The sequence below is a fragment of the Seriola lalandi genome, unplaced genomic scaffold (genome assembly GCF_002814215.2).
Source record: "Seriola lalandi dorsalis isolate HSWRI2012SDOR001 ecotype SW California unplaced genomic scaffold, Sedor1 jcf7180002054933, whole genome shotgun sequence".
Taxonomy (NCBI): Eukaryota; Metazoa; Chordata; class Actinopteri; order Carangiformes; family Carangidae; genus Seriola; species Seriola lalandi.
The window spans coordinates 4564088-4580150 of NW_019525485.1; the positions used below are offsets into that span (position 1 = coordinate 4564088).

A 16063-nucleotide genomic window follows, 5' to 3' on the forward strand; every position below is an offset into this window, starting at 1 on the left:
ATTCATGGTGTTCAAGATCACTTCATACAGGTCGCTCTTCAGCAGGGGCAGCAGCACCTGAGAGAGAGAGAGAGAGAGAGAGAGAGAGAGACACACACACACACACACACACACACACACACACGATCCACTGTTGATATAAAAATAACAATTATAGCAGCTTTGAATACAGTTTCAGCCCAGAAACACACAGTGGCAAATTAACCCTTGTCAGAGCATTTATTATTATACTGTAGTTCTAGCAAGGCACAAAAATGTGACTGAGTAATCACAGAGGGATTAGACTTCTACTTCAGTAAAATGTCTCTCTTCCACTCCTCACCTAGAATCAATGATGACACAGAACCATATCTAACAGTCTGGTACCTTCATGATGTCCATCACAGCCCGACAGGCCTCGTCCCGGTCTCTCGCCACGATGACTCCCTTCCCAGCTGCCAGACCGCTGGCCTTCACCACCAGCGCAGGGAACTCGGCGCTGCGGACCAAAGGAACAATGACACCAACTCAGTAATATGCAGAGAGAATCAACATCCTCTCACAGAGAGGACATCTGGAACAGATGCTGCGCCGCTGACATAAAGCACAAAATGTTTTTCTGTGGACCATTTAACATTTGCAGAGCGCACGATTGTCTGGGAATGGGTTTGGGGTGTGTATGGATGAAGGCTGTCAGAATGTGGCGGCTGTTGTTCTGCCCAAGATGCTTTATATGACCAAAGAAATGACTTTCGCTGAGCGCAAAGGATTTTCTCTTTGTTTATCAAAGTTACAACTCTTTCTTCTTTCCTCTGGAACGTCTTCGAGGGCGCTCTGACATGAAAACCAATCACCACATCTTAGATCGTTAACTCATGAAACCATCTGAGACACAAAAACTTCAGTGAAGATTTCATTTTCTATTATGACAAGTTTTTGTGTTTAATGGCTCTGAAAAACAAAACTCAACAGCCTTCCTGCTGGAAGTGAAAACGGATATCAGTGATGGTAGTGACTCACCATAAACAGTATGTATTCAGCTTGTTTTCTCCTCTAATTACACAAATTATTAATTAGCTGGGCAATGCCAGGCAAGGAGGATATAAAGAAGTGACCCTATATGTCTGTCTTTTATATTACCAATCTTTAAATGTGCACAAACAAACACTCTTCCAAAGATATAAACTTTATAAACTTTATAAACTTTGTGCTTGTCTACTGTACTGACGTGCGGATGTATTTGCAGGCCTCCTGGGGGTCGGTGAAGGAGCTGTAACGGGCCGTGGGGATGCCGTGGCGCTCCATGAAAGCCTTGGAGAAGCTCTTGCTGGCCTCCAACTGCGCCGCTTTGGCAGAGGGGCCGAAACACGGCACTCCCGCCGCCGTCAGGTCGTCCGCGATACCTGAAAGAGACGTGGAGGTCGAAGAGAAGGAAGCGGTGAACAGGACACTAAATAAGACTCGAGTATGACTCCTGATGTTGACGTTCGCTTACCGGCTGCCAGCGGCACCTCGGGTCCGACCACAACCAGCCCCACATGATGGTCCTTACAGAACTGAGCCAAGATGGTGTGGTTACTAACCGATACCTCTGCACGGAGGAAATCAGGGGAAGTAACAGTTCAGGATTCATTCACACACCATCCTTCTCTTCACTTTAAACATGGGTGCCATAAATTCTCTGCTGAATGTATTAAAACAGGGCGTCATGGTAGCTATGGGTGACGTGAAATAAGTACAAACTACCTTCTTTATAAGGGTAACCTGTGGTGTGTTTATTATTGTCTGTTCATTGGATTTTTGTGTTTTTAATATAAATGTCTCACATACGGTACATTGGAAAATCCCAGAAATATTATGTCTGTATATATTATGTTAAAGAAAATATTTAAATAATGACTCCAGAGCTGTTGGTCACAGAGAAATTACAGACTTATTGTTTAAAAGGAAGCCTTCGTTAGTGTTTGTATTTACCAGAGTTGCTGATCTTCCCACAGCCTGCTGTGCCTGCGTTACCCGGAGCAACCAGAACTTGCTGAATCTGTGGCGACTGGGCCAACTTCCAGGCCAGTGCATGCTCCCGTCCGCCACTGCCAACCACCAGCACCCGTTCTGCCATGGTACCTGAGCGACTGGGGGGGGGGGGGACATAGGGTGATCCCAGCATGTAGTATTAGACTGAAATCAGTCACACCTTCACGCTTACTCCGCAGAACACCCTGCGCTTCTCGTCAGCCTTTAATTGTTCGTAGAGGATTTAATTGTATGCCGACACTGACCTATAACGACCGGAGTTTGCTAAGCTGTGAGGAAGCGTTGACCTTTTCTGAGGCCTGGGGTCTTATATTATCTTGTAATGCCACACAAACAAGAACCCAATCAACTAGAACAAAAACACAAGTCAACAATTAAATGGCATGGTCACCAGGCAGGACCGAATCACCGGCTACTGAAAACAGGGGCTCATTTGCATAGAAAAACAAAGCCATTATCAGGTTGATATACAGTAAACCACTTGCCGTAGCCTCAGTTTGGCAATGCGGCTCTTCTGCAGTCTCGCTTTCTGTGAGCGTTTCATTTACCAAGCGCAGTGACTGCATCACATTTCTGTTTCCAAACCAATTTTCTGTGAAGCAAATATTTCATTTACTATTTGCATATGCAAAGGCTGGAATATAATTTTTTTTTTTTTTCTTTTTTTACAGCCAGATTGATGTGAAGGCCTTTTCTCATTTACTCATGATATTTGCAACCATCTAAAATGTCTGTGATTTAATAATAAACTGTATTGGAGAGGATTTACCACTCAAAATAAAAGGAAACTGCTCATCTAAAGTACAGCATGATATGCAATGTCACGTTGAGTGTCACACAATGTAAATTCACTCAACAGAAAACAATGTTCCTCATGACACACACTGGGATCAATTTAATCTCACCGCTGGAATAAAAACTTGAATGATTTCGCTGGCTTTTTGGCTTATCTGTTGTTCTGAATTTCCTAAACTAGAAAAAGAGAGACTTGTTATATTCAATCTTGCCTCAAAGTGTAATTGTGCAATTGCATCTTGCAGCGCTGTGAATGTACAAGATTTTACATGAAAACAGTCGGCAAATACTTCTGTGCACCCTTTACACCCCTACAACTCAAACAAAATGGGGTCAGAGTTCACACCATCCCAATCTGCACTAACCTCAAACCTATGACTGGAGCTGTGAGGATTGTGCAACTCCATGTTTTACCAAAGTAAAGGCCTGAATGTGCAGATACATCGTCTAAAAGCTCCCTTGAAACACTAATTTGGGATAAGATACAACGCATGTTCCGCAATTAGCCAAAGCACTGGTTGTGATTGAAATCACCCCGCTCATGTGACTCACATGTCAGAGAGCAAATCAAATGCATGAGTCTAACAATGAGCGTTTTTAAATACCCCTTACAGAAAACTATACATGAAGTGTTGCAGCATGCATCATTTTCTCCTCACACTGTCTCTTTAGTTAATTTGTGTGGAAGTTGTCAAATAGGTCAACCCAAGCATTTAACCCTGGGTATGCGCAGTATAGTTGCATAAGCATAAAAATACACGCAACTCTTCTACAATTTAACATGACAGATGGTGTAATTTTCCGATGGAGTCTCTTGCAATAGCTAAAAAGAAAAAAGGCAATGTCCAGTTCAATTTGTCCTACTGACTTCAATGATTTTTTTCAGTACAAGCTAGTACAGTATAAGTGACATGCACTTAAAAATGACAGTCAACTCTTCCAGTAACATTAGCACATTAGCTTGTGGTGGAAAAAACATCCAGCATGCCGTTTAAACCACTCACCTGTGTGTTAGTGAGCGCGTGAAGCAGGAAGTAGCCGGAGCCTGGTTCAGGAGTGTCTCCTCTGCTCTCTGCAGACTGACCATGGATGCAACGCGTTATCTCACACACACACACACACACACAGCACACCACGTGGATTCAATATATCACAGTGATGTACATGGTAGAGCTGCACAACGTCAATGCAACGCAAAATTACGCAAAGTGCTAAATAACATTACAAACAGGCAAACGTGTCGCCGTTTTTCGTTTCGTTAGTGTACTTATGTTTCTTCTTCTCACCTTTATCTGCCGCTCAAACTATTTTGGTCAAGTTTTTTGGATTCCTCCAACTTCCTCGGGGAGTAACAACCGAGTGCATCACGGGAGTTGTAGTTAATTAATTCGCAATGCCAGGTGGGACGCCACAGCTATTTTTTTTTCTGAAAAAGGGAGCTCAAGAGAAAGTTATCGATGCATCTGTTGGTAAAATATGTTTTAGATACATTTCCTTAATTTGCAATAAAATAAAAAAATGGATTCAAACTGGGTCACTATAATCACAAGCATCCACTGCTGCTTTTCAGGCAATAAATTAGTCCACTTAGTTTCCTTGAATAGACAAGTACTTGAGGAAAACAGATTTTTTTTTAGTGCATAAAATATTGCTTCAACACCAAAATAACTTAGTATAGATCTATATAATAATGTTATTTGCAGCTCCAAAGATACCAATTTAACAATGTAAAAATGCTATTACTTAAAGATACATCTCTGACTCAGCCTGTTATTTAAAAAGCCTCAATTTAATAAGTCTTTTTATTTTTTTGTGTCCTGATTCAATTTTATATTGTTTATTTCCTGTTTTCTTTCCTTTTCCTTTATTTGTATGAATATATGTACTGATGTTTGTTAGTCAACCTTTGCTGTATGTTTTGTGTTTGAAATCACACACAAAACAAATAACTAACAGCTACATACAATTAGGTTTCGTCCACTGATCCCCAACCTAGGGTTCAGGCCACCCTAGGGGCCACAAGATAAATCTGACGGGTCGTGAGATGAAGAATGGAGCAGGAAATAAAAGAAAAAGTTCTGCTACACAAATTTACTTTTTTAAGCCTCTGTTATTGAAATAAGACCATATGAGAAGATTAGAGGGGGGATGTCTCTTTGGTGGAAGACAAAAAGTTTGTGAACCACAGCTTTAATCTTTAATAATGAATGTTATAAGCTCATGATATGTTTTTTAATTCAAATTCTTTATCTTAGCTGTAAAACAAATATGGTGGAGCAAAAAGTACAATACATCCCTCTGAAACACATTAGAGAAGGATTTAAAGTCGCATTAAAATGAAAACACTCAAGAGCAAAAAATACTACACAAAACACTGGACAAATGCTGACTGTTTTTTTTTTATCTTCTTTGTTTCTTTTTTCAAAGAAAGCCATTGACATTTAAAACATCTTTTTCAAGAGTGTTCAGGACAAGATAGTCAGTAATAACAGACAGCAAGTTTCAGATTATTAGACTGCTATTGTAAAATGATGGATTCAATTTCTAAACCCATCCCAGACCCAACCTGAAAAGCAGCTTAAAACAACTCAATAGCTGTATGGAAACAGGCATCATTGATAGAAATGTGTGTGGATGACTGTGGGTTTGTGGGTTATTGATCTGTCGGTTTCTGCTCAATAAAATGTCATATTATCACTTTTATTTTTCAGATCACAATAAAAGCGTCAACACTTTAGTTCTTGAGTCCGCGTGTGCCAGTCCGGTCACAACAAAGGGAGTTCAGGCGCGTTGAGGAGTTCTTGTCCTACCCCCGACTGCCGTAGGGCGAAGAACGTGATGCCTGAACTGTACGCTGCTGGGATCGTGATGTGTGTTAACTTGGGTTGCTCTTGCTCCTGTCCGTCTTCTTGGGCCATCTGTCTCACCTGACCTAATCCCAAGAGAATAGGGAGAAGAATATGTACGATATTTGGGCAGGATGAAAAAGCTGCACAAATAAAACCACAAATACATGATTTACCCTCAACATCCAGGGCTTTCCATCGCGGGTCAGACTGGCTCTCTGAGAGGCCGGACGAGCAGGAATCGGGAGTTAATCGCTGCAGGACGTCTTCTCGGCGAATCAGCAGCACGGATTCGCTGCAGAGTCGCTGGTGCGCCTCTCCCTCACTTGCTAAAAAGAATTTAAAAACACAAAATAATAACGCATCGACGCCAGATGACTGAGAGTCGTTATCTTCTCAGTACTCACCTACATCTAAAGGATTGGTCATGAAAACTGCATTAGGTGCCACCCCAAATATAAGCTGATGGTGCCAGGCGTCCGGCACGTCCTCTCCCTCGGGTACGGCCAGCTGCATGTTCATGGTCGCCACGGGAACGGCACCTTTTTGAATCCAGCGTGCGAGCCAGGGGATCAGCTTCACCCGCCGGCGGGGATGAAGGTGGAAGAAGCGACCCGTCACCTTCCCGTTACTGGCCTGCTCTGCTCCTGCGATGAGCTGAGCGTGAGTCGCACCTAGAAGGAGATGTAGTGTTTATTGAGCCTGTATGATCATTACAGAAGTACAGGGTCTGTCTATTATAATCACACTTTTTATATTTAAGATCAATGAATATACATGTGTTTCTTTTTCACTCAGAACTTCAAGTAGGGGACGACAGCTTGAGCGAAACGCCAGAAATGTCAATGTAAAAACTGTGTAACAGAGCTGAAAAAGTCAATTACAGTCTCTCCTCTGAGAGACATAAAACTCTTTGTCTAATTCAAGAGGGTACTTTTGAATTTGCCTGGTTGGCAGTGCAACCAGCTGTCGCGCTGGCAGGAAGCGGCGCTTATGGGTTCAAGACGTTACACAGCCTCATTCAGCGGAGGGAGTTATAGTCCCTGCTAGCATCTGTGACACCTGAGATATTACTGCCTGTTGAGCCGAGTTAAGATATGCGCCTATACAAAGTCATCCTTTATGTATTAATATTTCATTACCTGAAATGTCACAGAGCAGTCTGCAGGAGTTAGAGCTCAAGCCAAGTGTTTAGAGTGTAATATCTGCCAATTTAGTGACATAAATTAAAGAAGAAAAAAATAAAAGCTACATTAACATGAAAAAAAAGTCATTTTATTTCCCTGTGTTCATGTCGCTTTCATTTGGAGCCTTTATTGTGAAGCACAGCGCTGTGGAAGAAATCATTGATTAGCTTCTTGACGGCTGATGATGCTGCTGCTGCTGCTTATGTGATGAATTAAGGAGAAAGGCGTGATAGTTGGAGGAGATTGCCGATTCATAAAATAGAATCTCTATCTTTATGCTTTATCAAACTGAAGCAAAGAATGTTTAATTCACGTAGCACACACGTGAGGTCACAATAACACCCTCAGGTGTAGCTTTGGCACCTGTGTTTGACATTTACCGGCTTCGCTCCGGGACAGCAGATAGTCCGGCAGAGGTGACTCATTCCTCCTCAGGCGAGTTTGGACGCAGCGATCAGCTTCCTCAGGGGCCACATCCAGGCCGAGGGCCTTCAGCACGTCCACCACTGCTGTGGCCCCGCAGGCCGACACTCCGATCTGCAGGGTCTGCCTCTCCAGAGCCTCCTCGATGGACCACAGCATGGCTGCACCACCTCCCGCCTCCTCCTCCTCTTCCTCGGCTCCATGGAGCTGCTCACATACTGCCTCCATCTGTGAGCTTCACCTGCAAAGACATGGTTACAGATTAGATTAAAACTCCATAAAATCTCAGGAAAATGCCGATTCCTATGCAGGTGAAGTGCATCGATATAGTGCTGACGTGTTGCATTGAATTCATGTGCAAAAATAATTCAGTATGTTAAATATACCAGTTAAATAGTTCAAAACAAATCAGTGTCTTGATAAACAGCTGAAGTGTCAAGTTCACTTCTCTGAAATCATCACAGCTTGTTCCCAATGACACTGATGATCCTGCTCGGTGACAAACTCTGCTGCCAAAAGTCAAAGAAGAAGCTCTACAATCCGCTTCCATGTGTGCAAGTACAGAGTAATAACTAATAAGTCACTGCCTGTGCTCTCTCACCATTCCCCACACTGACAGAAGTAGCCGGTCGCGACAACGATGTGCGATGCGCATGCGCGAAACTGACATGTGGTTTAGTTTCGGTGCTTTCTTCACAAGTCGGACAAGAAGGCAAAGTGACGACTAGCGCCTCCGCTGGTCGAGTAGCGCCATGACACAAGAGAGAGAAGCAGCAAACAGCCACAGCACAGTTCATTCAAAAATCTACAGCGAAACCGATTGCAGTGTGCTGTATATCCTATGCTAATACATGAGTGGTTTAACCCCTTACCAGCTTGTGTGGAAACACTTTGGAGCCATAGCCTGAACCAATTCTGTGTCAACAGCTGTTGCATATGATATGGATCCTAATTCTTTTTTTTTTTTTTGCACAGACAGAATCAGGAGACAAATACACGGGTCCCCACAGGTGGGACGGTGTATTTTAAAGGGCTAAAGTGATTGGAACTCTGCAGGGAGTGAAGAAAATGTACAGAGAGCAAACATCTGGATGAGTTTAATGAGTAAAATCTATTCAATTCACAGCAAAACTGAAGCTGAGCGTTTTCTTTTAATTACTGTAGGCTCAAATTGTCCCCTGAACACACAGGATAAGCCTGTGTGACAGTTTTCCATCAAGCCAAGAGATGTCAGTGTTGCCACACATGAATGCAGCAGGGAGCAGAGCAACATATGTGGTAACACAGCTGATATGTGGCGTCTGTAAGGTTGACGCTTGGTGTAACAGCCTGAGGCGAGGGTCAGCGATGGCCGCCTCCTTCTTTGTGTCCTGCAGTTATCATATAAGGAGGGGGGCATCGGGGTGAAACATACATAGAGCAGAGAACCTGCACTTGTTCTTTATCCTGAGGCATGAAAGCTCTTCAAGAAAGGTTGGAACAGGGTGGGTGTTATGAGGATGTCCCATTTGTTTTTGTTCTTTTTCCCCATTAAGTTTAAAGTAGGTAGTCTTGTATGTCTTTGTAAGAAACGTTGTGTACTATTTGTTTGTCTATCAAAAAGCAGCAATGCAATTCATAAAGTAACAAAGATACAGTTCAGGAGCTTCAGTTAATGGTTATACCAAACAGCAGAATGGGGTGGGGTGGGGGGGTCTCAGTGACGGAGACTGCGGCGCGATTGCTGGTGCTGGTTTGAGTGTTTCCGAACCTGCTGATCTCCTGGGATTTTCTCACACAACAAGCCTCTAGAGTTTTTTAATCAAAATCACTAGAGGACTATGCCAGGTTCCACCCCTCTCAGGCAACAACACAAATCTGAATCTGCAGTGTCATTTTGTAGGGCTGCTTCCAGAAGGACAACGCTCCATGTCACAAAGCTAAAGTCGTCTAAAAACTGGTTTTCCTGAACATGACTTTGAGTCTCGTGAACTTCAGTGATCTCCCCAGTCTCCAGATCTGAATCCACTACAACACCTTGGGCATGTTGGTACAGGAGACTGGCAGCTTGAATGTGCAGCTGACAAATCTGCAAAAAAAAAAAAACCATGTGATGCAGTTATGTCAACATGGAGCAGAGTCTCAAAAGTGACGCTTCCAACATCTCACCATGAAGAACTGAGGCTGTATTGAGAGCAAAGGGGCGGCTGTACCCAGTATTAGATGGCGTATTGCACCACGCCACCTGGTGGAGGAAAAAAAGATATAAGACATCAAATTAACTCCATAATAAAACTACAAAGAAGAGTTTTGGATCATGAAGAACGTCTCCCTCTTGACCCCTTCGATCTTCTCTACAGTAACTTTATCTCTACTGATCTAGGAGCGGTTGTCAGTGCGTGTAATCATGAACATCAATCCTGGTCGGTATTCCTCTCACCTCCACTTTCCCCTGGTTTTCGGCAGCTGCAGTGATGGCCGCTGGAAGCACTACGAGCAGAACATGATTAAAACTGACTGGGCTCTCCGAAACGTGGTCCAGCAGCCTATATGAGGCATGTCAACGAAGAGATGAGGTGTCGGGGGTGGGGGTGGGGGGGTTCTTCACATGTCTGGGATGAAAGATAGAAAGAGAGAGGCTGTCTCATTTTCTTTCATCCTTCTCACAGGCAGCCTTCACCTCAGCATCACCTTTTGCCATTTGCAGATGGGGAGAAGCTGAAGGAAAAGGCACTATATGGGGTGGGGGGGTGCGTTTCTTACTGTGAAACCAACACAAGGCTAAGCTATTAGTCATCATACTTGTCAACAAATGCACAAATTTGCCCTTTTAGAAACCAAATTTTGTCTTGTGAAAGAAAAATGAAAAATGTAAATACTGTGGGCACGGAAGCCATTTAAAATGTGGGATGTAATAACAATTCTGAATCAAGTCAGTCTCAAAGTTGTAAATCACGGGCGGCGATATCTGCGATTTCTGAAAGCTACGTTTTTCCTGCACGGTGGAAATGACCGTTGAAAAGTGTCGACAATCTGGTGACAAAATGGCTCCAAAACCTCCGTGGCTGGTAGGAAGGAGCTACATGCTGTCGATTCATGTCTGGTTTCACTTGTTAAGTAAATGCTCCAAATACAGTACGTACATCAAAAGTAGTGAATTTAGGCTATTTAATGGTGCGATTGGAATTTCCATGAAAGAAGTTGCTTCATTTAAACTCCGCTTATTCCTCTATTATCATCCTTTATATATGCTGAATTGTACATGTCCTTGAATACATTATTTTTGTACCCACAGACCAGTGAAACGGAGCACGAGAAAGAGGAGTCATAGGGAGTAGCTACATTTACATCCAAAAATACTGCTGCTTTTGAGAAAATGGATTTATTAAAGCAAATTTCAATATAAATCTACAAAAGAAAATGTCTATCCTTTACATAAACACTTCACTTTACATACCTCCTGTATGACATGATTAATTTACTAAGTCTGTTCTGATTATACTTTTTTTGCACGTTGCTTTTATCAGTACACCAAATGCAAATTGAAAATGTGCTTGGAAACAGCTGGATGGAAACCCATCTACTGACAAGATCACTTATTAATGCGTGATGTGTGTGAGTGGTGACAGGCTGAAATAGCTTAGAAAAAACTACTTAGTCAGTGGCTATGAAAAATTTAAACCGACAATCCAGCCTGTGCTGCAGAGAGAGAGACTCTTTCACAACCTCCTGGGTTACACACGACCTGACAGACAGACCAGTTAGAGCGGCGGCGGGAACTGTCCTCTCACCTTTCATCTTCACCCCCGTGCACCTCTGACTTCCTGAGTCCTGTCATCTGCTGAAGCCGCGAGGTGTGTCGGCAGGCGGACATAGAAGACCCGCTGGACCGCTTTGTGTCGTGGCGCGGGAACGACCACTTGTTGGCGAAGACAGAGGAGACGGTTGTGGACAATTAGGAGGACCATCTCCAATCTCTGTTGATGACAATTCAATGATTAAAAACTGCTAATTGATTTGGGGTTTCTACCTTTTTAGTTCTGGTGTCAGGTGAGATCCTCAGAGCGTGGCTGCGTCGTGAGAAATAACATGACACAACAGGAATAAACAGAAGCGAACGCAACACACAGGATTTGACAACAACTGTCACTGAGACGAAGGAAAATGTAAAGTTGGGATGAAATCATGTCTTAAAAATAAATAAATAAAATAAATAATAATAAAACAAAAGAAAGAGGAGGAAATCATGTGAGGAGGGGGTATAGCTGTCGTCAGCTCTTTTCTCTGATCAACTATCTTTTTCACCAATTCCATATTTTTCATGTCTCTGAAGCATGAAATTCATCTGTGAATGTACAGTATATAAGTATAGAAACCTGTACCCATTGACAATTGACATGAAATTCATATTTATTGGAGCATCTCAGTGGTTACTGACTTTGCTTTTTATGAACACACAGCGAATCTGTGACGCAGGAGCAACAAATGTCACGGTTTTCAAATGCAGCCACAACGTATGTGTCGCCACATGGATCAAGAATGAGCTTTTCAATATGCTTGTAAGGTACAAGAATGTTGGCGAAGCCCAGGCCACAAAGTATAGAAATAAATGAAGGAAAGGACAATAAAATAATACAAATACTTGTAACCAACTAAAAAGGTGAGCAACAATCACAGAAAGTCGGAGCGGTCTGTTCGGCAAAAGCAATCATGAAAAATCATCTCATGAAGACACCAACTTGGAATCCGCACCATCTGTAGATCGGTCAGTTGTATCACTCCGCCCTTATATTTGACTGAGACATTGTTGGCATATATACACATCATTGCCACACCTTAATGTATATTACAGTGAGCAGCTGGAGGCCTTTTGAGATTGTTTTCTCTTCTATATCACAGTGTCCATGTTGCACATTCATTTCATTTAGCTGTCTATTCAAAACCTGCAGAGAAAGTGTCATTGTCGGTGATGGCTTCTCGCAAGCCTCCAGGTGATATGTTAAGTCATAAATGTACTCCTAAAAAAAAAAAGAAAAACAGAGGGAACGACAATCAGAGGAGGATCTTGTCATATGAAAACAGCACATGTGATCTTCACCTGGCTGCCACGAACCAGATGTGCAGGAAAAGGGGAGGAAATCCATTAGCTGTGTATAGACTTAGCCGTCCCCTTGGAATAATATGGAAGGCAGAGTCTATTTAAACACTATCTCCGTGACCTCTTGGTGCGCGGCAGCTCTGCAGGGATCTACAGGATTAACCGCCGCCTCTCAGGTGAGCTGAATCATAATAAATAGCAGCAACGCTTTGAAAATACCCATAACAGCACATTAGCATTGAAATGAGGTAGCACTTTTGTCAGTAGGGAGTCCCGGGTCACAGAAACAAACGTCGAATACTGCCGGAGGGACTTCAGCACACACTCGGCTGTCCCCTCCACTGCCTGCTACGCCTACACCGCTAATGTCAACAGTGTTAACATCCTGGCTCGTTTGCAGAGGAGCAGGAGATGAATTTCTCCAAAGCGCTGGAAGCTATCCATTCTGAACAGGACTCACCTGAACCTCGCTTCCTTTTATGTGCCACATTCGTACCCCCCCCCCCTTTTCTTTTTTTTTTCTGCACATGCTGTAAAATTTAAGGGTCCACACAAAGCCATGAGCTCTATGAGATTCGTACTTTATATTCTTCACTTCAACTGGCTGTAAAACATTTCTTGCTGTTAACTTAGCTTTATATAGGCCATTACAGCAGAGGGGCGCCAACCTGTCCAGCATGTACCCTCGCTTCCTGCTGGAAAAGATCTCCGCATTTCAGAAAGGGAAGTGAATAAATAATCAGAAAGAACACTGACAGCGTTTTTACAGCTCCGGAGTGCCAGTCGTATAAAAGTTCTGCCATTAATTAAAATTATAAAGGGAAACATAGCTGGAACCTGAGACACAATCTTACACCTGCCAGTCTCAGTTGGCAAAAAAACATATTTTTTTGTGGTTTATTCAAAACCCCTTCAGTGGCCTGTTCTCTCAAGTGAATGTTACATAGCACAAATTGTTCTCTCAATGGCAAATTAAAGATTTCCTTGTTCTTTTATTTAGGAACCTAAATGGTGTCAGTGTGTCAGCCTCTTGTCACTGGCATTTAAAATTAAATCAAGTCTTGCGGTGGGATCACAGCAGATCAGACCAAGATGACACACACACACACACACACACACACACACACACACACACACACACACACACACACACACACACACACACACACACGCAGGTTAAGTTAAACATTAATATCTTCAGACATTTAAGCTAAAAACCTCAACCAGTTGGAGGGGAGATTGTCTGTTTACCAGTTTTGGATGATATCTTCATAATAACATGATTATATGTGCCCAGTGGGGCTTCACAATTCAATAACCAATGAATAAAAAATCCAAACACATTCTCTCAAAGCTCTTGTTGTCCAGTCAAACACTTTTGAATTGTAACAGCTTGAGAGGAGCTCTGTAACAGCTGCACGGCCCATTCATGAATACAAATCAAATCATGTGCCGCTTTCACTTACTTCTTCAAGAAGCGCTTGTGGGGAACAATTCACTACGGAAGGTGTGACATGTTTTATTACTGTAAACTACTACATCATGTATCACATGCAGTACATGGAGAAAAAAGCAGAGCGAAGGCATTATTTATGAACGTCTGATTAGAAGCTGTTGTTGAGGATTTGTGTTGCACTGTTGGAAAAGTGGTTTATTACCTATTATCATGTCTATCCAGGATCAGATTCGACTCCCGCCTCGCCCGACGACTGAAGTAACACGTCGAAGCTAGCTGCGAAATACATCATCGCCTAACCGCAAAAACAAACTGTCCTTGGCAGATAATGTTCCATAAAGTTGCCCGAGCCGGCTGATTTTCCTCTGCGCGAGACATTTGTCAGGTTCCTCTGACACGAGACAATTTCTGCTCCTTGCTCATATATCACGGCGTAAAGGTGATGGGTTCTTTTCTGAAGATGTCAGCCTAAAATAGTCATACTGACACACCAAATCGCACATGTGACATTCACAAGGCCGGCAGAGAACTTTCTCTCTGTTAACTCGCAGCCCCTGCTTCAAGTCTGCCATGTCCGAGCGGCCTCACACGCCGATATGGCAGCTGTGACTGAAAGGTGCTCTTTAGGTTCAGACACCTGCATCAGGCAGCCTGGCATTAGCTCATGATGCTCGCTGTGGTAGCTGTCACTATTGCTGAGCGTCTCCACAACAGAATGCCATTTTCTCTGCTTCGCTTCTCCGGACCCCTGGTGCTCGGTTTGCAGTTTAGCTATCAACCTCTGACATTTATCAGCTTTTCCCTCCAAACCCGGTTCATCCGAAACACCTTTTCGCTATCCGGGAAGGGCTGGTAAAAGTTGAGGCCGGCATCAGAAAGGTTTATGGAGGATGAAACGCCAGTCTCCCGTGTTATCTGCCTTGGCCTGTGAGAGTTTGGCGAATGCCGGCAGCAGCAGAGGGCGGACTTCTCTCCGGGAGAAACCCAACCGAAACCGACCTGGACGCTCAGTACAGCGGACCACCAACCACTTACTATCTTTCATTTCACTAAACAACTCGTTTTTCTGCCTCATACTGAAGCACACTGCCGCTGAGGCAGATCTGTAACAAATAGCGCCTCGCTGATAGCGGAGCCACATCAAGAAAGGCCTCATGTGGATTGTTTAAAAAGGGAATGACTTGTGGAGGAGCTGCTGCTAAGCCCACATGACCCCCTCTTTCTCTCCGCTCTGCCCAGTCAGTCTCCTTATGTTTGCTCTCCACCAAAGCAGAAATGACGAGCGTCTTTGCTGTTAAAGGCTTGTTAAACTCTGTGGACCTCCTTATATAATCAACATATGAATACACAACAAACTGGGAGCGCAGTTTGGAGGACCAAAGGCATGTAAATTACAGATGTCTTAAAAGAGAATCTCGTACAGAGGATTTCTGCGTGTGAAACCCCCTCTCGTTGCCGCTCGCCCTTTTTGGTAAACATGAAGCGTCGCCTCAGATCTTCGTCTCATCATGTCCTCTGCTCTGACTTCCTTGAGGAGTGCTCATTGTTCCGAAGTGATTGGGCCTTAAAGGAGCGGACTCTCTATATGACTGTTTATTTGTGTGTGTGTGTGTGTGTGTGTGTGTTTGACACAGAAAGAGATGCAGTGGCGGGGCGAGAAGGAGAGAGCGTTTTTCGAGGGCCCATCTCCTGATCTAGAAGCAATTTCTATGCAAATGCTACGACCTGATTTGGAAGAAGTCCCCATTGTTGGGCGTGGGCAGGCAGGGTTGGCTTAAGGTGTCGTAACACTCGGCAGCTCGAGGCCGCTCCACACATAAAGAACAAAACATGCTCATATTTCCTGAACTGACAAACCTGCCCGTGTTCTGCATTTCAGTGTCGGGGGCTGGAGGGCAATACTTTACACGGCCGTGACAAAACAGCTGTAGGGAAGAATCACATCTCAAGGGGGAGGTATCGTGAGACTGCAGGGAAATGTTCCTCGTAGCCAATGGGGCAGAAACCCGGGCGCTCATATTTCTCGGCCACTATATCGAAGCCCTGAAGCGTCATTCAGGTAACAGATATCGGCGTCTGCTTGTTTGCAGTGTTTCTCAACAGCAGCACCTTTCATCGAGCGCTGCAGGGGACGGAGCACAAAAGCACGCGTGCCTTCGCCGTAAATGGTTGTTTGGCCGTGATTGTTTGCTATTGTTGTCCGTGAAAATAACAGAGAACAGTCGGGCGAGCAGTGACCAACTGCGACGGCGCTGCATTTTGAGGC

General features: G+C 43.7%; 2 protein-coding genes across 4 annotated transcripts in view; both read right to left on the minus strand.

Moving 5' to 3' along the window:
* The window catches only part of gart (phosphoribosylglycinamide formyltransferase), a 10460-nt gene extending 6291 nt beyond the window's left edge, over positions 1–4169 (minus strand). Inside the window, exons 1-6 of one of the 2 annotated variants that reach the window (XM_023393329.2) lie at positions 4095–4169; positions 3813–3887; positions 1954–2111; positions 1475–1570; positions 1208–1382; positions 367–478 (exon numbers count right to left, since the gene is read on the minus strand). In XM_023393329.2, the coding sequence (XP_023249097.1) occupies positions 367–478; positions 1208–1382; positions 1475–1570; positions 1954–2098 (528 nt within the window). In that variant the 5' untranslated portion in view covers positions 2099–2111; positions 3813–3887; positions 4095–4169. The other variant, XM_023393328.2, reaches the window with a different exon arrangement.
* A 1318-nt stretch (positions 4170–5487) lies between these two features.
* On the minus strand, positions 5488–7938 carry LOC111644410 (uncharacterized). 2 transcript variants are annotated; one of them, XM_023393285.2, is made up of 5 exons: positions 7866–7938; positions 7222–7505; positions 6062–6328; positions 5831–5983; positions 5488–5735 (listed from the first exon to the last, which is right to left on the minus strand). In XM_023393285.2, the coding sequence occupies exons 2-5, from the start codon at positions 7490–7492 to the stop codon at positions 5590–5592; spliced, it is 837 nt and encodes a 278-aa protein (XP_023249053.1). In that variant the 5' UTR covers positions 7493–7505; positions 7866–7938; the 3' UTR covers positions 5488–5589. The 2 variants fall into 2 exon arrangements, with proteins under 2 accessions (XP_023249053.1, XP_023249051.1); XM_023393283.2 differs by having other exon boundaries at positions 5488–5740; positions 7866–7937.
* Between the last annotated feature and the right edge of the window lie 8125 nt (positions 7939–16063).

Excerpts from the sequence above, each read along its gene's own strand:
- LOC111644410 (XM_023393283.2), bottom strand. The coding sequence starts at position 7,492 with ATGGAGGCAGTATGTGAGCAGCTCCATGGAGCCGAGGAAGAGGAGGAG. Across the intron at positions 5,984-6,061 it reads GACCAATCCTTTAGATGTAG|CAAGTGAGGGAGAGGCGCAC; the intron begins GTGAGTACTGAG and ends AATTCTTTTTAG. Across the intron at positions 5,741-5,830 it reads GAAAGCCCTGGATGTTGAGG|GTCAGGTGAGACAGATGGCC; the intron begins GTAAATCATGTA and ends TCTTGGGATTAG.